Consider the following 23391-nt stretch of genomic DNA (forward strand, 5'->3'; position numbering starts at 1 on the left):
GATACTCTATCATATATTTTTCACTTTTCTGTTCCTTTCTTATAGCCCTTTTTCTAAAATGATTTGTATGTTTACTTGGAAGGATAAAAAGAGCAAATTGAGAGGAATGGGGGACACCAGATGGTGATTCCTATATTGACCTGTTTGCCTCTGTACTTTTTCCCATTTATTTTATAACTTTTTGTGATTCACTTATTCCATTAAACTGGTATCAAATACTTGTTTTACAAACAAATAAACTGAAAGATACTTCAGTTGCTTCTAAATTAGGGTTGTAAAAAGGTCGAATACCAACTCTCTTATTGTTGGACCCTAAATAGTTTTGATATTAACCATCACAAAACATCCCGTTTTCTTAGGATGCAAAGCTATTGAAGAATATATGTATTGTTCAGCTATTTCTTCACATAGATTTCAAGTTCCCTGGTGTTAATAATAAAAACATGTGAAAATGTTAAGTATGCTGATTAACGTTTTCTTCTTATTAAACGAAGTGCCACAGACTAACAGTATATAATTCTGATGACGTATGAGGAGAATATAAGCAGCTCTATATGAAAATTTCTACAAACACAAATTCAGGTCAAATTTTTTTTGGTATTTAAAAAAAAAAGTATATAACCATCACAGGAATATATGCCATGTTATAGAAATGGAAAGTTTAGGCTCTGGAATCATATTGCTATAGTTGTGTGACCTTGGGCAGATTCTCTGATAAGCTTCTGCTTATCTTTATAAACTGAGGACTGTGTTACGGATTTTCTAGGATTGTTGTGAGGATTACATGAAATGATTATGTATATAAAGCTGGCATTGCTTTGAACTTTTATGATGGTTGTTTCGAAGTAGATTTCAATATGAAAGGCACCGCAGGAGCTCATGACACCAGGAACAGTACTGGGTACAGGGTGTGAATGATACTGCTGTTAATAGTGACATGTTTTCACATTTGCTTATTTGTGACCCATGCCCCCACAATCCTTAGAAAGACAGTTTACATGGAATCCAAAGGGAATGGATTATTAGAAACCGAAGGATGACTTCAGGTGTGGGGGCAGGGCCCCTGAGATTAAGACGGTCCTGAGACTTCAGCATGGTTGAGAGAGCACTGATGGGAACTCCCCACCCCAAATCTTTTTCTTCCCCCATGTATCTCTCTCATTTGTTTCTGGCTGTGCTGGGTCTGCCTGCCGTGCGTGGGCCTCCTCTAGTTGTGGCGCTCGGGGGCTGCTCTTCCTTGTGGCGCGTGGGCTTCCCATTGCAGTGGCTTCTCTTCTTGCGGAGCTCGGGCTGTCGGCGTGTGGGCTCAGTAGGTGCAGCACCAGACTCGAGAGCACAGTCTCAGGAGTTGTGTTGCAGGGACTTTAGTTGTCCCGAAGCCCGTGGGATCTTCCTAGATCAGGGATCGAACCCATGTCTCCTGCATTGGCAGATGGATTCTTAACCCACTGTACCAACAGGGAAGTCCTCCACCCTAAATCTCGTCACATCTTTACTCATTCATTGTTGCCCTTCACCTCCCTCGCTCTGGTCACTGAGCTTAAAAGCTACTGTACTATTGAAAGACGCAAAAATGAGTTAAGGGGATAATCATTACGGGACATCAAATATGGTTTAACAGGAACATTAAAAGAAGCCTTGATACCTCTTACCCGTAAACAAGGAATTATGCCGTGCAATGGGAGCGAAGGGGATGCAAAGGCTTTAAAGTCACACTGACATGGGACCTAACCTGCCTCTGCCACCTGTCAGCCACGCACCTCGAGGCCTGTTACATAAACTCTTAAGCCACAGGTTCCTCACTGAGAGATGGAGATGATGATAGTTACTTTGTAAGATGAGATCACACACTGTCTGTCCGTCTGTTTAATTTGGCTGCTCTGGGTCTCAGTTGTGGCACTCAGGATCTTTGATCTTTGTTGTGGCATGCAGGATCTTTAGTTGCAGCATGTGAACTCTTTGCAGCTTGTGGGATATAGTTCTCCAACCAGGGGCTCTCCAGCCCCTGCATTGGGAGCTCGGAGTCTTAGCCCCTGGACTACCAGGGAAGCCCCACAATCACAGATTTTAAGTTCCCAGCAAAGAGTCTGGCACTCCACCAGCAGTGCCTGATAATTGGTAGTAATTATTATGATACTGCTTGGCCTCCCTCGCTGTGAACAGTAAACATAAGTGTGTGTAAATCTGGAATCTGTAAGACACTAGTGAGTAGTATTTACTTGAAAATGCAAACATAATTCCTTGTTTATGGGTAAGAGGTGTCAAAGCTTCTTTTAATGTTCCTGTTATACTGTATTTGATGTCCTGTAATGATTGTTCCCTTACTTATTTTTGCATCTTTCAATAGTACAGTAGCTTTTAAGCTCTATTTTATTCAGCGATACCTGAAATCAGGGAGCTAGATTTCAGAATCACGTAGCCACAGAAGTCCTCTGATTTGTTCATTTGGCCATCTTATTCACCACTGGGGGCTTCCCTGGTGGCCCAGATGATGAAGAATCTGCCTGCAATGCAGGAGACCTAGGTTTGATCCCTGGGTCAGGAGGATCCCCTGGAAAAGGAATGGCTACCCACTCCGGTATTCCTGCCTGGAGAGTCCCATGGACAGAGGAGCCTGGCGGGCTACAGTCCACAGAGCTGCAAAGAGTCAGACACGACTGAGTGACTGAGGCACAAATGCACTCAGCCCTGGATCCCCCTCTCACGCCTGGCCTGTGAAAGGGCCATGTAGGGAATCGGCCAAGATGAAACTGTGACCTTTCTACCTTTCTTCTTCCTAGGTTAAGAAGTTAGGTGGCTGCTTTTTTTTTTTTTTTTTTTAATTCCTTCTCTTCTTTATTTTTTATTTATTTTATTATTATTTTTATTTTGGGGATCTTTGTTGCGGCATGTGGGCTTTCTCTAGTTTTGGCGCACTGGGACTACTCTCTAGTTGCAGTGTGCTCACTCCTTGCAGTGGCTTCTCTTGTTGCGGAGCATGGGCTTTAGAGCCGGAGGGCTTAGTAGTTGCGGCACGTGGGCTTAGATGCCCAACCAGGGATCACACCTGCTTTCCTCCTTTGGAAGGCGGATTCTTAACCACTGGACCACCAGGAAAGTCCTGTGACTTGTCTTTTGATACATGCAGCTTTACTAAGCAAGTGTAATATTCCACAGTAGTCTCTCTTCTGACAGAAAAGACAACTCTTAACGTAAATACCTGGCCATTTGCATGTACTGTGCCTATGACTGCAGTTTTCTTAGCCAGGAGCCGTCTTTTACTAAACCATCCTCTCCCCCCAGAAGCCTGGCTCTGTCCTACTTCCATCCTCGCCTCAGCCTCAGCATCCGTGTCTCCAGGATCTTCTTAGGCTTCCTTTACAGCGGTTTGGGCCCCGTTCTCTGTATGGAGCCTGGTACCCTTTCTTAGCATACCTTGCTTCCCTGGTTGTCTTCCCAGATGGACTGGAAACTCCGAGAGCAGAGACCTCATCTCTTGTTTGCCATTGTGTTTTCAGGGCTTCGAGTTGTAGTGTCTGATGTTAGAAGTGTATGAATAATGTTAGAAGTGTATGAATATGTTAGAAGCTGAATAAATGCCATTCAAGGTGTCATGACTTAGAAATGCCTTTTTGCACTTGCTGGGTGTATCTCGTGTCTCAGGCCTTGTGCTGTGATTTCTGAAATGATGCAAATGTTTCACTGAAAGACACTGTAGAATTTGTTTTTTATCATGGTGATTTTACCGATGAGCGAGACCGAAGATATTTAATATGCTGCAAATCCTGTTAATGTTATCTTAAACAAATTACTTATTCATTTCAGCGGAAACACAGGGCCTCTTAGATCAATAACATAACATTGGAAAAATCATTAAATGCCTGTTTATATTGCAGCTTGTAATGGCTTCTTTGGCTCAGTTACAAACTATTTTTGATTTACATTTAAGGAGTTGCTTTTTAACTGACACCTGTCTTTTTTTTTTTTTTTTTTTTAATTTCTTCATCGTGCTGAGTCTAATCAAGATTTCTTCAAAGCATTTTCATAACTATGACAGCTCTTTCTCAGGTCTATCAAAATGATTAAAACTCTTCTCCTGAGTGCCATTTAGTTTGATTCCTGTTGCTTTTTGTTTCTTTGTTTTTTCACATTCTTCCCCTCTGTCTGGGAAGACAGCCTGTGGCCAGTGTGGGACTTGATGCCATGGAGGAGATCACTGAGCCTCATTGTTTGAGAATTTTTCTCAGAGTCATTGAATAAGAAATCACCTGTAATGGTCACATCTGAATAACTCAGACATATTTAGGATTTTTATATACCTAATGCAGTCTTCGGAGAAGGCAATGGCAACCCACTCCATTGTTCTTGCCTGGAGAATCCCAGGGACGGGGGAGCCTGGTGGGCTGCTGTCTTTGGGGTTGCACAGAGTTGGACACGATTGAAGTGACTTAGCAGCAGCAGCAATGCAGTCTTATTAAATGGGGGAAAGAGCTCAACAATATTTCAAATGTACTGGCACTTCCTAGTCTTACTCTCAATATTTAGACATTGTCTTATGTGTCCTTAGGCTCCTCTGTCCATGGAATTCTCCAGGCAAGAATACTGGAGTGAGTAGCCATTCCCTTCTCCAAGGGGATCTTCCTGACCCAGGGATCGAACCCAGGTCTCCTGCAGTGCAGGCAGATTCTTTACAGTGTGAGCTACCAGGGAAACCCCTTAAATACATTATAAGGCATTATCTCTCTGCCTGTAATTCTTATAGAAATAGCTTAAGGAAAATTAGCTTTTCATTTGTTTTGAAAGTCACAGTTTGGAACACACCATGAATACTACAGAGAAATTTTAAAAAGCAAAAATTGATGAAGGCACTGTAGAAGAGGTAAAAAAAACCTAGTGGTTATTCTGTAAAGCTAGCCCCCATTCAGGGAGTTACAGAAATTCCTGATATGCTGCCTTAGGAGCTTGTTCATGATGAGTTTACGGGGATGGGTAGATACCTGGCTTTACAGCTTCACTTCAGTCCCTAGTATGGGTGTGTTTATGTTAAATCATCCTTTTAAAAGCCCAGCTTGTGATTGTGCTGAACAGATAAACATCAGAGTTGTGATGTGGTTTTTGAGGTGATTATTCAGTACTGGATTTCCAAAGAGTCTTGCTTATAACTTTAAACTTCACCTGTGCTTTTTGTTAGCCTTTTAAAGCTTACCGAATCTGAAGAGGTACTCATTTGTGGGATTGATTTGTGTTCTCGTTTTTCCTCAGTCACTCTAGGTTCCTGACTTTGTTGCTTTTTTCAAAGAACCAGCTTTTGGCTGACTTCATTTTTCTGTCTTGTTTGCTGATGTCTATTTTTTTGGATTCTGCTTTGCTGTTTTCTTTCTTTTTTAAGTTGCTTTGGATTTACTTTGCTCTTCTTTACCAGTTTCTTTTTTTTTTTCTTTTTTCTATTCTTTTTTTTATTAACAAGCAAAATAATAATTAAAAAACAACAACACAACAACAAAAACCTTAAAGTTGGAACTGCAATAAGTCAAACTGCTGCTGGAGTTCACAGATGTACCTGGGGTACATGCACCCTCATTGCAAGGCAGGACCTAGGCACATAACTGTGCATTTAGGTATGTAGGTGACCAGGAAGAGTCAAAGAGGTGGAAAACACCGGAGAACAGAAAGCATTAAAAGCTTTTCATCAAGCAATTCCACAGCGCTCTGCTCTTTGCCTCTGCTTTGCCTCTGTATCCTCTGTGGTTCCTGTTCCAGCTGAACTTGTGACAATCCCAAATTGTTCCTTCCTCTTTTTCAGCTTTTCGTCATCCTCTGACTTTCTGGAGATTGAAGAGACACTCAAACCAAACCTTTGAGCTCTTTCTTTTAGCTTATCCAGGTTAACCATAGGCCTGGTGTCACACGACAGACCTTTTGATGGAACTGGAGAAATCCCAAATCTAGTTGCCCGGGCAGCTTTCTTACTCTCCAAACTCACAGGTACATTGAATCATTCAGCTCTCCTCTGCATCCTCTCAGTCTGTGGTATTTCAGATGTAATTTTTACCACTTTTTTCTCTGCTGCCACATCAACCGTTTTTTCAGGAGGTTCTTCCTCTTTGACAGGCAGTTCTAAGGTCTTTGGTTCTTCTTCCTCTGTTTCATCTCCCAGTACCTCTTCTTCATTTGCCTCCTCTTCAGCATGCTCTTCAAGATATGCCTGGAGCCTGTTGATGAGATCTTGTTTTATTCCCTTGGTCGCCAAACCACGAGCAAGACACTCCTGCTTTAGTTCAGCAAGCTTCAGCTTATGAAGCTCCACCGTCTCAGTCGCCATCTTGTTACCCCTTACCAGTTTCTTGAAGTAGAAAGTTATGTGCTTCCCCCCCGCCCCGCCGTCTTCTAAAATATTTTTGAGCCTGGCTTCCAATAGCTTAGCAGTCCAGCCAGTGATCAGTCAGGTGTGCTTGAGCACCTTGAGCCGTTAAGGCTTTCCACTTTTGCTGACAAGGTTTGGGAATGTTCAGCATCCCACTTTCAAGCAGTTCATAAGTCTTCCCCAGTTTTCACTTTTGGGTGGACCTTCTTTCTCCAGTGTAAGTGCACAAGGCCTCACGCCCAGCCAGCAGTGTGTATGTAGCTAACACCCTCTCCCAGTCATTGATTTTGACCTCTTTTTGTTTCTGATACAAGTATTTAAAGCTGTAAGTTATCCTCGAAGCACTGTTTCAGGTCCATTCCATCAACTGTACTTTGTGTTTGCATTATTGTTAAGTTAGACACGTTTTCTAAAGGCTCCTTTAACCAGGGATTATTGGGAAGGGTGTTGTTTAATTTTCAAGTACTTCGAATTTTCCTAGATTTCTTGTCGTTACTACTTTATAATTTAATTGTGTTGTTATTAGAAATTTTAGTATGATTTCAATCCTTTTAAACGCAGTGAGATTTGCTTTATAGCCTCATATAAGATATGACCTGTCTTGCTGAACATACTGTGTACACTTGTATGTAAATGCTATTTCAAATACTAAAAGATGATGCTGTTAAAGTGCTGCACTGAATATGCCAGCACATTTGGAAAACTCAGTAGTGGTCACAGGACTGGAAAAGGTTCAGTTTTCATTCCAGTCCCAAAGAAGGTCAATGCCAAAGAATGTTCAAACTTCATACAGTTGTGCTCATTTCACATGCGCACAAAGTTATGCCAAAAATCCTTCAAGCTAACCTTCAGCAGTATGTGAACAGAGAACTTTGAGATGTGTAAACTGGATTTAGAAAAGACAGAGGAACAGAGATCAAATTGCCAACATTTGTTGGGTGATAGAAAAAGCAAGGAAGTTCCAGAAAAAATTCTGCTGCTTCGTTGACTAAGCTAAAGCTTTTGACTGTGTGAGTCACAACAAACTGTGGAAAGTTCTTGAAGACCTGGTAGTACTAGACCACCTTACCTGTCTCCTGAGGAACCTGTATGTGGGTCAAGAAACAGCAGTTAAAACCAAACACGAAACAACTGTCTGGTTCAAAATTGGAAAAAGAGTACAACAAGGCTGTATATTGTCACCGTGCTTATTTAATTTATATGCAGAGTACATCATGCTGGGCTGGATGAGTCACAAGCTGGAATCAAGATTGCTTGGAGAAATAGCCACTTCAGATATGCAGATGATATCCCACTCTAATGGCAGAAAGTGAAGAGGAACTAAAGAGCCTCTTGATAAAAAAAATTGCAAATCAATGTGTACTCTAAAAAAATGGAAACAACTAAGGAATATTGGATACATATTGGGTTTTAGGTGGCTTTAAGGAATTACAATTAATTTATATCTTATAATAATGGCATGATTATTGCCTCAAAAAAAAAAAACAAACCTTTATATGTTAAATACATAGTGAAGTATTTATGGGTGAAATTATTTACTTTAAAAGAATATAGTTTTAACAAAGATTAGATGAAACCAGAATGGCAAGATGTTTATAAATTTGATGAGTTGTGTTCTTTTCTTGACTTTTGTATATATTTGATGTTTCCATAATAAAAAGTTAAAAATAAAATCAATGAGAGAGACATTAGGAAGGAATAGTCTTCACCCTCTTAGGTTGGCTTCCCTGGGAAATTGGCTTAGAGATTTGCATGCAGGGCTCTTGAGAGTAAACCCCGTGGGAGATTACAGGAAGTTGAACTGGGCCCAAGGAGATGCTGGAATGCACTGTAGTGACAAGGAAGGTTTCAGTAACTCCCAACTAGAATGGCTCCTCAGGTCACCTGATCTCAGGGAACCATGACTTTATACACCTCTCACTACCCTCCCCTTCACATATACATACACATATTGATCTGTCTTTGAATTGTGAGCTGTCTCCAGAGAACAGGTATAACCTTGGAAAAGATTTTCTTTGTATCACCTCACACTGGTCAGAATGGCTATCATCAAAAAGTCTACAAACCATAAGTGCTGGAGATGGTGTGGAGGAAAGGGAACCTTCCTGCCCTATTGGTGGGAATATAAATTGGTACAGCTGCTATGAAGAACAGTGAGAAAAAAAAAAAAGTTATGTCTGACTCTTTGCGACCCCATGGACTGTAGCCCTCCAAGCCTGGAAGGCTCCCCCGTCCCTGGGATTCTCCAGGCAAGAATACTGGAGTGGGTTGCCATTTCCTTCTCCAATACATGAAAGTGAAAAGTGAAAGTGAAGTCACTCAGTCATGTCCGACTCTTAGCGACCGTATGGACCGCAGCCCACCAGGCTCCTCCATCCATGGGGTTTTCCAGGCAAGAACACTGGGGATATTTAGGGGTGTGCTAAATATCTCTGAGCCAATAGTAACTTCTAAGGAGATCATAACATTATGCTGTAGTGAGAAAATTAGTGTTGGAAATTATAAGTTTATGAAAAAGGGTTATGTTTTATATACTTTGTTAAAGAAGACAAAATGTATTGGGAAAACCACCAAAACTATTAAGAATTTAACCTAATATTTAAAAAGATAAGAGCAAATGTATGTAAAGTTCACCTGTTTGGACTACCTCATTCACTATTTTGCTGCATAATTCAGAGATCAATCCATATACTTTATTTGGGAAGTATTTGTCATGCACTTATTATGGGCTTTCCTCATAGCTCAGTTGGTTAAGAATCCGCCTGCAATGCAGGAGACCCCAGTTCGATTCCTGGGTCAGAAAGATATGCTGCAAAAGGGATCGGCTACCCACTGCAGTTTTCTTGGGCTTCCCTTATGACTCAGCTGGTAAAGGATCTGGCTGCAGTGCGGGAGACCTGGGTTCAATCCCTGGATTGGGAAGATCCCCTGGAGAAGGGAAAAGGCTACCCACTCCAATACTCTGGCCTGGAGAATTCCAGGGACTGTATAGTCCCTGGGGTCACAAAGAGTCAGACACGACTGAGTGGCTTTCTCTTCTCTTCACGATCATGCACAGGCGGTGATGTGGGGATCTCCCCTCTCACAGGGTGCCCGCTTCTTGGGCCTCGGTTTCATGTGTGTCTTTATCCGTCTGCAACCCAACCTCTTGCTTGAGTTCCAACCATTGTTTGTTAAACGGTACTGTTTAGCAATGTCCTTCTGTCTTGTGAAAACTTGAGACCTAATGTCACTTGAACACATTTGTGCAGAAAGAGGTAGAGAATAATAGTGGTACATATGGAGACAATACCTTGGGCCGGTGGGCCAGTAAAGCTCAGTGTCCCCTCAGGTGCAGAGCTTGGGGACTGGTCCAGGAGTGTCTTTAGGGGATAGTTTTTTTTTTTTTCTTGTTGAACTGCATAAATTTTATTCTTCCTTATTAAGTGTAGGAATTAACCCATCAGTTCTGGACGAGGAGGCAGGCTTCCTAGCCTTGGTACCGTGCCCTGCCTGTTAGAAGTTGGACTGAGGCCTGCAAATGCCATCTTTTACCTGTTCAGAAAGGCTGTTTTAAAATAAAGAACTTGCTCTGCTATCTCTATTTATGAACTCTTTGGATGGGAAAAAGGACTTCCCCAGATTTAAAATCTGTAATAAAGGCATCAAGAAAAGGCTTCTCTTCGTCTCTCTAAAGTGCTACTACTCAGAGTCACTCCCGGACTTGGTTAAAGGGGATACCACCGTCTGCCTCTCAAGCCTGGAGCTTTAAAGAAATCTCAGTGCCTGACGCCTTTCTCTCTGCAGCCTGTTGATCACAACATTATGTTTTCCTCAGAACCATCTTCTCTGTGCCCTTAGTTCAGGCCAACAGCTGGAATATGTAACAGTTCTACATGCTCTCCCTTGGTTTATTGAGGCTTTCTACAGCACTGACTTAACTATTCCCTTAAAAAGGGTAGCGACGGTGTCATGCTTCCCACAGGGACCTCCGCTGACTCCCCGGTCGTCCGGGTTCTGCGCCCCTCCGCGGCCTTAGCTCTCTGCCTTCTCCCCACCCGCCGCACCTTGGTCTCCGCAGTGGGCTGTGTCCCCCCACATCGGTGAATTTGCAGGCTCTGCTCTCATTGCCTGGCTGCTCTTCGAGTACCGAAGCCCAGGGAAGGAGAGGCCACTGTCTCTCGAGTTAACAGCTTATTCTAGTGTAGATGTAGTAAGCTCAAAATTTCTATTCTTCTATTCCAGGAAAGTTTTCTACACAGTTAGGACATATAGATCATATTTTCACAGGGGACTGTTACTGTGAAGATCAAATAAGATCTTAACTGTAAAGTTATTGATAAACATTTTCCAAGGCATAGAGACAGTATAACAAAGTGGTTAAGAGCTTGAACTCTGGAGGCACATGGCTTGGTCTTCAATCCCTGCCCTGGCACAGAGTAAGGAGCTGTGTGGCTGTAACCTCCCTGTCAGCCCTGCTTCTTCATCCCTAAAGTGGGGGTGATTCAGTAATTGTCTCATAGGGTTGCTGCAGGAGTAACCAAGTCAGCATATCTGAAACTTGAAGGGTAACGCCTAGTATGGAGTCATGTGCTATACACTTTAGCTGTGGTCATTTCTATTATCTTGGTTGCAGCTGTGTTTGTAATTCCTACAGTCTGTTTATGGGATTCTGAATTAAACTGTTCTTTTTGCAAGCATAGAGACATATACATATACACTTTTTTAAAGTTCCTGTAACTTGTCAGGGTATCAAGCCCTATTTTTAACATGTCTTCAGCATTATAAATATAAGAGGAAAAGTTGTCTTACCTACCTTATCTTGTTTTGCTTCCTAATTATAATGCATAGAGAAAATAATACTGCTTTGTATTAACAGGTGAGTTGTTTGGAACAAGTTGCTTAGTGAGGGTGAAAATTTAAAATGGTGAGGATTCAGGTCAGGTATAATGCACTGGTTTATGCTCAATAAGTTTCAGATCAATGAATTTTTACATGTTGGATTTCTCTGTTTTATGGAAGAATGCCTGTGCTCTAAATGTTTAGCCTTTCAGTTCGGCTTCATTGGTACATTCTGAAGGCGTAAAGAATGGACTGTTGGTTAGTTTATTTACTGTAGTGAAGGCATACAAATTCAAGCTAAATCTGGCTAATTTCTTCTACAGGCTGGAAGATAAAATCTTTTTTACCTCCCGCAGTTAGGTCAGTAGTGCGTGACCAGACTCCTCTTCTGAGGTCACCTGACTTAATTGTGGTTGTGAAGCAGCCATACAGTGTGTCTCCATGTTCGCATTTCTGTCCCTTTATGTTTCTGGCGTAGAGTAATTAAATAATTACTGTTGCTGGTCATGCCATTTTTCCCAGTGAAAAAGTCTGCAACAAATACACGAGAGTTGAAATCACTCTAGATTAAGAATGTTTATTGACAGACAAGACAGTACCTATTCCCAAGGCTTTATTTTAGTCTATGACTTAAAAGAGAGATCCTGAAAAATGTTCCTATAAGCATGTTAACTCCACGTGAGCCCAGTGGTTACTCTCTTATTTTTTAGATTGTTTTGCCCTGAAGACAGGCATCCCTCGGGCGGAAATTGTGAAATAGAAATGTACATAGGGGGACTGGAGCTGCAGATCTGTGTGAATAAATATAGTATCTGTGGGGAATGTCAAGCTACCTACTCTTTTTTACATTTTATTTTTTATTTTTTGATAGATGATGTTTATCACTCTTTTCGTAGCTCTCTGCCGCAGACATCATCGCACCGGTATTATGAGACTGCTGTAGCTTTCCAGTCATTGCTATTCCAGAGTGAGTTTCTGAAGCAGCAGGAGTGAGATGATTTTGCAAATTGCAATATAATACTATATATGATCTTGTCTCAACCTGTAACACACGTATCCTCACAGAAATAACATTTAATTGTGGTAATATCCTTCCTGATATCAGACACAGTATGGCGCCTGTTAAGATTGTATTGTTTGTATAAGATGGAGTAAAAAGTGGTTTAAAGTTGAAGGAATAAAATCACATACCTTGATAAACCCCTTAGATGCTATTTAGGCTGTGGAGAGCTTTTGATTTTGTTTCCTTTCTGTACTCCCCAAATAAAAACGCCAGCAATAATCTGACAGGCGAACGCTGTCAAACGCTGTAACCCCATCTAGTCCCCTCCCTGCACGTTTTAATCCCTGGTGGACTCTTCTCAGCTACACGGGCTGTGAGGTTAGGGAGTTCTGCGTGTGACCCTTTCCCCAAAGTCTCCCAGCGACAGATGCAGTGACCTTATCACGCAGACAGCTCTATACAGTTTGACAGTCCAGCCATCTGGTTTATATTGATCATAATTGATTTAAAGAAACCAGCTCTCTGAAAGTTGGTCATTTAAAACCCCAAGGCTAAATTGGCCTACATGTTAATTTGAAGTTTTAAGCCATTATTCTTGAAACTTGCTTCGGACTGTTATGTAAGAAATTAAGGCCTCGTTTCTTGTCTGTGTGAGCTTTAGGGGTGAAAAAAACTCATGGCCTACCTTGGAAGATGTCAGGTTTTATGAAGAATGGTTTATACTCTACAGACTATATATGAGTATGTGCTCATAGTTTGAGTTTATGTCTCTTTTTAGATCTTGCAAGAGCTGCAAGTGTAGGTGGATTTATTTACCAGCTTTCTCAATTTGAGCTCATACTTAACCTCTCTGAGTCTCGAGTCTGTAAAATGGGGTGACAGCGGTAGCCATTTCATCGCATTGTTGGGAGAATTGAGTGAGATTAACCTGCTGCGTAGCACGTAGTAGAAAGACTGCCTTCCCTCCTGATTGCTGATGCTAATTACCTGCTGCTCTTAACAGCCAGCACTTTCCCGTTCTTGAACCCGTTTCCTCTGTGGGCGTCTAGAGCCCTCCTCTCACCTTTCCTCCCAGGATCACTGACACAGTGCCTCAGCCTTTCACCTGTTTATCTATCTGCCTATAAATATTGGAATTTCTCCTGTGAGCGTTATCTTTTGTTTCCCTCACACTCTCCATGGATAATCTGATCACAGCCAGGACTTCAGCTACGGCTTGTTTGTATGCTAAGTGGCTTCCACGTGTTTATCTCCAGCCCAGGTCTCTTTTGGGATCCTCTGAAAGGCATTTCCTATCCTGCTTACAGGGCAGATCAGGCTTTTTGTGGCCGTAAGGGCAGGTAAAGATCAATGGGAATGGATACCATTGATCTGAGCCAGCTCTTATTGGTTAATTAAGAATAGGTGGAAATCCAAAGTTTAGTTAAAATGTAGGGGTTTTATATTTTGTTTTTTAAAGTCTGATGTTGCATGTCACACCATAAAACAAGTAAATTTTAGTCAAGTGTTCAATTTCTACAGTTCCTGGTTATGATGATGCCTCTACAATTTGTTTTGGAAAACCTGGTTTTCTGAATTGCTGAAATTGTGCCAGTGCAGCGGTAAGTTGTTCAAGATGGACGTCTTTTCAGATTTATCATAGCCTTGATTCAGTCAACAGGTAATAGTCACACACGGCCTCAGCTTGTGTAGATGCCGTGTCGAGGCTGCCTGCTCTCTTACAGTTTGTTTTTTCATAGGTTGTCACTCAGTAATTCTCTGCCACGGGCAGCATTGTGCCTTTACTGTGAAAGTGCTATAGTTTTCAGTCGTTGTAACTTTTTAGTCATTTTAGTAAAGCACTAACTTTGTTAAAATGGGGTTTATTAACCAGTTTTTCTTAATGTCTTAGTTTTTTTTTTTTTTTTAACTTGTGGGACATATACTATATGGGGAAGAATGTATATAATGTGTATTATGTTTTAAAGAGTAATAGTAAAATGAACACTTAAGTAATCAACTTCCAGGTTAAGCAAACAACATTATCAGTGTCCAGAAGCTCCCAGTGGAGTCGTTCCCCGTGTCTCCCTTTTCCCTCTCCCCCAGGAGACGTTTGGTTTGAAAAGCTGAGTTACTTTTCTGCATCTGGGTGTGTAAGGGAAGGGCAGTGTTGCCACTGTGGCCTCCATAACTAGAGAGACCAAACTGAGTCTCTGGATCATAGCTGGGCTTCATTTTTCCTGGAGGGTTACAGAGCTTCTTCTGGGGAAGTTAGTGCTCAAGGTCATGAGTGAGTTCTGGGAAACAAAAGGTTTACCATAATCAGAAAACCTGGCAGGGCTGTTGTGTGAGTCAGATGCCTGGCAGAAAAACGCTAACAAGAACATCTCTGTTCTTCTGTTTCTGAATTCTGTGGTTCTGGCCACCACAGCTCTCCAGCATAGAGGGAAGTAGCAATCAGGGTGAGAAGAAAGTCTTCAGTGGGTAAAGGCTTCAAGGTGGGATTGGGCATAGGTGGGGAATTGAGTAGGAGCTTCATTCACATGTGGTTAGAATGAGCCAAAGCACAGAGTCTGGGTCAGGCTCACCTGAGCATTTTATATTCAGGTTGAAAAGGTGGTTAAAAAAAGGCAAGGGAGGGAATGGGGTTGGTGGTGATAGCACTCAGCCTGTGTATCTCATTAGTCACATTGATGAAATTGGATTAGTCCTCTCTGTCTCACACTCCTGATTCTAGGATCATTCTTCACTGTTTTCATGATTCCACTTGCTGCTTCTCTGCGCTGGACCTCCTGCTTCCTGAACCTCACATTTTCCTCATTTTAGATTACTTTCTTGTTTTGGTGGAACACAGCCTCCAGTATTTTTTGAGATAAAGCCGCATGGGAGATGACTTTTTTGAGATATCATTATTCTATCCTCACTCTTAGATTGAGGGACTGAGGATTCTTGATTGGAAGTAATGTTTGTCAGTGACATGAAAGTGTTGCTCCACTATATTCTCACTTCCAGCGTTGCTGTTGAGAAGTTACAAGCCATTTGGTTTCTTAATTGTTTTGATGTGTTCTCGCGGTTTTTCTTAGGCTATTTGTAAGAACTACTGTTTAAAATAATATTCCTCCCCTTAGGCTGTGCCGGATCTTCATGGCTATGCAGCCCTTTCTCTCCTTTCTGTGTGTGAGTTTCTCACTGTAGTGGCTTCTCTTGTGGAGCACGGGCTCTGGGGCTTGTGGGCGTCAGTAGCTGCAGTTCGTGGACACGGTAGTTGTGTTTCTCGGGCTCTAGAGCACAGGCCTAAGAGCTGTGGCACACTGGCTTAGTTGCGCTGCGGCATGTGGAATCTTCCGGGACCAGGGATCGAACCCAGAATCTGGCAGGCAGGTTCTTTACCACTGAGTCCCCAGTGATGCCCCGTAAGAACTACTCATTTCCCCAGTGTTTTGAAATTTCACCTCGATATGCCCAGGCATAACCAGTTTTCTTCCATCTATCTGAGTGCTCGGTGGGTCCTTTAAACCCAGATACTGGTTTCCTTCAGTTCTGAGAAGTTTCCTTGAATAATTTTGTTAATTATTTTCTCTCCATTCTTTTTTTTTTTTTTTTTTTCTGTTCTTTCTTTCTGGGATTCCTGTTATTCAGATGCTGTGCCTCCTGGACTGGCCCTCTATTTCTTATCTTTTCTTTAATTTTACATTTCTTTGTCTTTTTGCTCTACTTTCTGGGAGATTTCTTCAAATTCATTCTCCAACTCTTCCTTTATTCCTGTTACCATGCTGTTAAGTTTTAAGTGTGTGTGTGTGTGTTTTGGTTCTTTTTATAGCATCCTGTTCTTATTGGTTAGATGCAATATTTTTTCCATATCTCTGAGAATTTTAATGATAGATTTTTTGAGTTTTCTTCTTTCTGCATAGTCTTTACATTCTTTTTTTTTTTAATTTTTTATTAGTTGGAGGCTAATTACTTCACAACATTTCAGTGGGTTTTGTCATACATTGATATGAATCAGCCATAGATTTACACGTATTCCCCATCCCAATCCCCCCTCCCACCTCCCTCTCCACCCGCTGGTTGGCCACATCTATTAGGGGACAACTTCTCCTTAGAACCAGAAAAATAACTTTATATTTTTTGCTTTTCAAGCAAGCTCAGTATAAGTAGACACTTATCTTTTTGTTTTCACCTTCAAATTCAGGTGATAACTGGATTTAACTGATGACAAAAAGACATAGGAAAAATGGCAAAACAAAGGAAGATGGGGATAGAAATCAGTGACAATTATTTAATGTATCATAAGATAGATATAAGTTTAGTTAATAAAAAAAAGCTTGCTTTTCATTAAAAGGGAGTGATCTGCTGGTTTAACTCTAAGTTGAACTATATACATTTGCAATATTCACCCATTTTTGACCTACAAAAATGGGGATTTCATGTGGCTCATTGTAATAAGTAAAATTGTGATTTTGCCTAGATAGGTTGTGAGTATCTTTCAAGTCCTGGAGGGCCCACAGGACTTGAAACCTGGCTCCTATATCGAATCCAATAAGACTCCACAGAATTGGGCTCTTTCTTTGCCTTTACTGCAGTGATAGAGTTCACGTGAAGGTGACAATTATAGGTTAACAGCTTGGCCTTGATTGATCTCCCTGAGTATTCAAATGGCAGCAGGAGAATCACAACCATAACCCAAAGATGCACAACTCAAACAGCTGTGCTTTCAGGAATTACTGTGAAAATGGAGATGGTATCTCATGGGGACATATGTTGAAGCTGAAGTCAACCGTAAGTATTATTTTATACAAACCCTTCATTTTACAAATGAGAAAACAGAAATTTGGATACATTAGGAGCATCATCAGCACCAGATCCTCATATGGTGACTGATCAGACCAGTTTTCTTGTATTGCACTCAGTTCCTCAACTCCACACCCTCCTGCCTATTTTCTAGTCCATTTCCTGCCTTACTTCAACTCACAGACTTTATCTCCATCCAATAGATGGAATGGGGGGAAGGAGGGAAAAAAGGGAAAGTGGAGCCAATCTTTTCTCACTCTATAATGAAGAGTTTCCGTGTCTAGATGGTAAACTGAACACTTGTCACTACCTTTCCCACCAAACCCAAGTCTCCCAGAAATGTTAGAAAACATGTTTAGAATGAATTTGTACAAAGCCTTGCTCCAAAACCGGAAAAGAACTCTCACTGGATCATAAACTGTGAGGAATCCCTGGAAGTTAGCAATTAGTTAAAATCAGATCAAGGAGTAAAACCAAAGCCTAATATGTACATGGGAAAATTCATTTACAGTCTGCCACATTCCAAATTTCATCTCCTTTTCTCCACCCCCAGCTAAATCTGCATCCCAGACCCTCCCTCCCTGAAACCTTTGTCTTAGAACTCTTTTCACTAGCCTGCACTGCATCAGGTTTTTCTCAATCTTTTCTCATTATCATTCTCCTAAAGCAGCTTTTGAAGGCATTTTCTCCCTAATCATTCCACCATAAAACTTTAATACCACAAATATACTGTGTATCTATTTATGTACTCTATGTACATCTGTGCTTTACAAATCAAAAGACTAACAACTTCTTGCCCCCTCAGGGCAGTTTTTCCTGCCTTGGGAGTGATATTGCCCCCTTTGAGAATGTACATTTACACCCCAAGGATCAAGTAGCTTCTTCTAAGAAGGGGTGGGGGGTGTCTCCCTGTCTCCTCACAAGTCATACAAGGGGAATGACCAATATTTCTACTTCACCCAATCTTCATCCAATACTTCAGCCAATCTCTGGGTGAACAAATCATGTGAACAGAATCTTTTTCTGTAAGTGGGTTAGGGAAAAGATTCAACAGGAGGAGAAACCAAGAGCCAAAACATGGTTTAGATACTTTGTCCTTGTTTTATTTTTCCTCCTAGTGTTCCCAGGGCATGCTTTGCAGAAATGACAACCTCTAAGAGACAGTCTATAGAATGGAGATGTCAGCACAGAAGAAATGCACTGTGGTAGGCAGACTCTGAGATGGTTCTCTTGGTGTTTGTGCCTTTGAGTAACCCCTTTTCCTTGAGTGTGGGTCAGACTTGCTGACTCACTTCTAATACACAGAATCTGGCAGAAGTGAGGCAGTTCCTTCCAAAACTAGATTATAAAAAGACTGGCTTCCATCTTGGATTCATTTTCCTTTTTTTTTTTTTTTTTTTGGCAAAGAAAATTTTTTGCTGAATTTTTACTCCAAAACTTAACTAATAATGAAATGTTCATATTGGGCAATTGTGCAATACAGACATGAGTTCTTCATAACAAATGCAATTAGAATTTAAGTATGATAGAAATCTATATATCAAATTAAGATTTTCTGAAGTCTAATAGAAACATGTGAAAAAGAACTACTCAAACATAGTAAATATAGAGCTTAATAAGATAAAAACTGTGTAAACTCTTAGGGCAAGAACTAGAACACTGTCAGCATTACAGAAGTTCCAACAAATACATGTAATTATTACAGACATTATTAAATGTCTTGAAGAAAGAAAGTGAAGTATTGCAATTTCAAATGAGAGAAGCATCTGTGTTAGTGGGTAAAGGTAGGTACATATCACCTACTGTGAGGAGTGATGGACAAGGCAGGATGAGGAGCAGATAACACGTTTGAGAAGGTGATATGTAGAGTGTCAAACAGATTTTCTAAAGTTGGACACTGATAGAAAAAAAGAGTACTATCTTCATTGAATTAGGAAAGCAGAGGGAGAACATGGACATGAGAAAGGATGGGTTTTACGTTTGTGGTGAAGCTTCTTATCCGATTATTCTTCTATAAGGCTAATTTAGTTTTTTTGAATATGAATATATATATATATATTTTAAAAATAGGAGAATATAAAGAAGTGATAGTGCTATAACAAGTCTCAGTAATGAGAAAGTCAGGCTTCTGTGGTGGCTCAGTGGTAAAGAATCCACCTGCCAATGCAGGAGATGCAGTTTCAATACCTGGAGAAGGAAATGGCAACCCACTCCAGTATTCTTCCTTGGCAAATTTTGTCAAAAGAGGAGCCTGGGGTCACAAAAGAGTGGGACATGACTCAGCGACTAGACAAATGATAAATGATAAATGATATCAGCCTATAAGGACAACTAAAGAGTTGGGAATTTAAGCACCATAGCTTAAAAAAAAATTTCCCCCAAAGTTATGAATTTCTTAAAGTATTAAACTTAAAGAGAAGATAGCAGGTAGATTCATCCAGGCTTAGCACTTTAACTCCAGTATAATGGACACAAATAATGATAAGAAAATTCAAGTTTTGCAAAGGACCATCAATAAATTGCAGAGGCAACCTATGGAACAGGAGAAGGTATTTCCAAAGCATGTATCAGATAAGGAGTAAATATCCAAAATAGCCAAGGAACTCATACAACTCATAGAAAAAAAAAAAATCGATTTAAAAAATGAGGATAGGAGCTGAATTAACATTTTTCGAAAGAAGACACACAAATGGCCAGTATGTACATTATAAGATTTTTAATATCACTAATCTTCAAGGAAATGCAAATCAAAACTACAATGAGATACCTCTTAGAATGGCTGTTATCAAAATGACAGAAGATAACAAGGGTTGACAAGACTGTGGAAGAAAGAGAAACTTTTCGTATCACTGGTAGGAATATACTGGTGCAGTCACCACAGAAAACAGATGAAGATTCCTCAAAAATTTTAAAATAGGGGTTCCCTGGTGGCTCAGTGGTGAGGAATTCACCTGCCAATGCAGGAGACACCGGTTAGATTCCCGGTCTGTGAGGACCCCTCATGCTTCGGGGCAACTAAGTCCGTGCACCACAACTATTGAGCCTTTGCTGTGGAACCGGGGAGCTGCAACTTCTGAGCCCACGCACCCTAGAGCCCGAGCTCCATGGCAACAGAAGCCACTGCAATGAGAAGTCCTTGAAGCACAACAAAAAGTAGTCCCTTCCTCGCAGCAAATAGAGAAAGTCCTCACAAAGAACCAGCGCAGCCATAAATAAGTAAAATTAAAAAAAAAAAAACCAAAACCAACTTTTAGGATAGAATCACCATAGCATTAAGAAATCTCACCTCTGGGTATACAGTGGTCCCCTTATCTGTGGAAAATAAGTGCCAAGGCCCCCAATGGATGCCTGAAACCATGGATAATACCAAGTCCTATATATATAATATTTTTTCCTATACAAGCACACCCGTAAGAAAATTTAATTTGTAAATGAGGCATCATAAGAAATTAACAATACGCAGATATTCAGCATAAGCCATTATTTTTGCACAAGCTGTTTGGATACAAGAAGTCATTCTCATCAGAGAAGGGTGAAAACCATCTTGATGTCTAGGATCCCGGACATCAGCCAAGGCAGTCTGTAAACAGAGGTCTCGCACCGGGCACATCAGACGGAAGTTCCTATAGCAAAACGGCTGGTGGGCTGCACGGGAAGAACCGCGCATGACACGTCAATCCAAAATGGAGGCAGCAGGCCGAGAAGCTGCACTCGGCCCTCGGAATCCATTAGGCGCACGCACGCAGGCACGTGCGGAGAGAACCCCGCCCCCTCCTTGCTTTGGCGTATATAAAGCAGCCCCCACCACAGCCTTCGGCCCTGAAGAGCACGTGCTCCAGTGCGTGAGCTGGTGTCTCTCCGTTCGTCTGTCAGAGAAGGACGCTTTCCTTTGCTTCTGAAGCTAACTGAGTCACATTCTGTCAGCTGAAAGGACACCGAGCAGAAGGACCGTTCATAAGGAAAGTCCTTGACTTAATAAGCAAAGGAAAAATGTATGCTGCGGTTCCTGAAGATCTCTGGTAAGAACGACTCTTCTCTTGGTAAAATTGTGAAGGAGAAATCCATGTTAGATTTTCTGTTGCACCATAAACTGGAGAAATTACAGCCACGGAAAAGCGTTTAGTTAACATAGAAAAGTTAACATAGAAAAGGCTTTAAATTTGTCCAGTAAGCTATTTTGAGAGAGACCATGTCCACATAACATTTATGACAGTGCACTGTTACAATTATTGGCTTTGTTTTCAGTCTCTGCACGACCTCCCCACTTCCTTCCTGTCCTAGGTGTAGGTCTTGTCTCCCTAGTCCTATCCAGGAGGTAGTGTCCCCAGGCTGATACCTTGACTGCGGCCTTATGAGACACCCTGGGCCAGAACCACCCAGATAAACTGCTTCCAGGTTCCTGACCCACAAGCATGTGAGATAATACAGGTTTGTTGTTTAAAGCCCCTTAAGATTTGGAATAATGTGTTATGAGCAATAGATACATCATATTTTCCCCTGTGTTTCTTTGTTCCCTTCAAGATTATTCATTATTGTTTGTTGGCTAGTCTTCCTATTTTGTAGCAGAAGATGACTTTTTCTTCTTGAAAGATATTGGAGGTAGGTCTAAATGACCAAACCAAAAATAAATGCCAATAAGAATTTTGTTTTCCGTGACATTGGTATGAGAAGAGTCATAAATGTGATGGAACAAAGTGTGGCTGTTTCAAATAGAAAAACCATACTCAGTTGTCCCTTTTTAGTTGTTTTTTTTAAGCTTGACACTATAAAAAGACTTTATGAATTCCATCCCTAACAATTCAAATTTTGTGTTTATTTAGATGAAATCTGGGGAGCTTATTATCTTTGTGAGATTTCATATATATGGCACAGATTATATATAATACTATATATATATATTGCTTTGCCTTAGTATGTATGTGTATCGTAGGACCATTACTACTTGCTATAATTGAAAGCAGTCTCTATATTCTTTTTGTAGATGTATCGATATTCTCTCCCTCTTGCCTCTCATCCTCAGATGGAGGATTGCAAATTTCCAGTCATGGGTTTATTATCATTGTCTTCCAACTCTTCATACCTGTCTGTGTTGAAATAATAGCTTAAGAAAGTTGATATCAGTAAATTGGTTTTTATGTCTCTATGTAGTACAGTGTATATGCATATATACATATAGGTTTCCCAAGTGGCTTAGTAGTAAAGAATCTGCCTGCAGTGCAGGATATAGAGGTTCAGTCCCTGGGTCAGGGAGATCCCCTGGAGAAGGAAATGCAACCCACTCCAGTGTTTTTGCTTGGGAAATCCCAAGGACAGAGGAGCCCAGGTGAGCTCTAGTCCATGGGGTCACAGAGTCAGACATGACTTACTGATTGGGCATTTATACATGCATCTATATATAGAATACAGTATAAAAAGATTGTAAGGGTAAAGGAAATCTTTACTGGCTTCCACAAACTACTTTTTCCCTCAAAGTATAACAGCACCTTGACCTATCAATATACATAAAGTGAAAGTGAAGTTGCTCAGTCCTGTCTGACTCTTTGAGACTCCATAGCCTGCCAGGCTTCTAGTCCATGGAATTGTCCAGGCAAGGATACTGGAGTGGGTTGCCATTTCCTTCTCCAGATGATCTTCCTGACCCAGGGATTGAACCGGGGTCTCCTGCACTGCAGGCAGACTCTTGACTGAGCCACCAGGGAAGTCCATAAATATATGTAAAACTATATTCAATAGCCTTCATCTGGTCATCAAAATAGGTCCAATGAGATCTCCCCATGGTTCTGTCTTTGCCCAGTTCATATTTTATAATCTTATACTTTCCACACTCCAGTTTGATTCATTCATCCATCAGATATCAAAAGGTAATAAGATATACTTTCTTATAACTTATACTTTAATTAAGATTTTTATTAATTCAGAATTGCCTGTCCCTTCAGTAACTCTAAATTGGTGAGTTCTTCTTTGAGGCATTTTTAATATCTGTTCTGATCTTGAATCGGGTGGTATTGGATTACTTTGATGGATTAAGAACTTACTTCATTTTTAAAATAGCAGTCAGAATTTTCTCTGATGAACAAAGAAACAGGTAAAAACTTTTTTTCAGAGACTAGCAGATTGACTCATTTTCATAAAATATTTTGGGTAACAAAAGTATAAAAGATGTCTCGTTTGTAAGCTGATTGAATGAATTAATATGGCTTAAGTACTCAGAGTGTTAATGATGACATCTACCGTGTTTCATGTCATCTGGAGGCAGTAAACACATCTAATGTTAGGTGGGTGGGTGCCAGCTATAAATATGAGTTATAACATGTGAAAGTGAACATCCTCACCTATGACCTGCAGCTACAGAGTGGCAGGGGACCACAAATTTTGGAATTTTGCAAACCTTGGTCTGAAATCTGGCTTTACCTCTTATTTGCACGTTAATCTAAACCTTCTTGGCTTCAGTTTT

At 40.9% G+C, this 23391-nt stretch overlaps 1 protein-coding gene and 1 pseudogene across 15 annotated transcripts in view; one reads left to right on the forward strand and one right to left on the reverse strand.

Moving 5' to 3' along the window:
• LOC122696614 (cyclin-Y-like protein 1) overlaps positions 1-23391 on the forward strand; it is a 248887-nt gene that overhangs the window by 126483 nt on the left and 99013 nt on the right. Inside the window, exon 1 of one of the 15 annotated variants that reach the window (XM_043906864.1) lies at positions 20759-20956. The exons of 13 other annotated variants lie outside the window; for them this stretch is intronic. Coding sequence is in view for 1 of the 2 variants with exons in the window: in XM_043906866.1 (XP_043762801.1) it covers positions 20932-20956 (25 nt within the window). In the remaining variant the exon portion in view is untranslated. Of the gene's footprint in view, positions 1-20758; positions 20957-23391 lie in introns of those variants that run through there. One more of the 15 variants, XM_043906866.1, reaches the window with a different exon arrangement.
• Positions 5603-6453, reverse strand: LOC122696616 (annotated as a pseudogene).

The sequence above is a fragment of the Cervus elaphus genome, chromosome 6 (genome assembly GCF_910594005.1).
Source record: "Cervus elaphus chromosome 6, mCerEla1.1, whole genome shotgun sequence".
Classification (NCBI taxonomy): domain Eukaryota; kingdom Metazoa; phylum Chordata; class Mammalia; order Artiodactyla; family Cervidae; genus Cervus; species Cervus elaphus.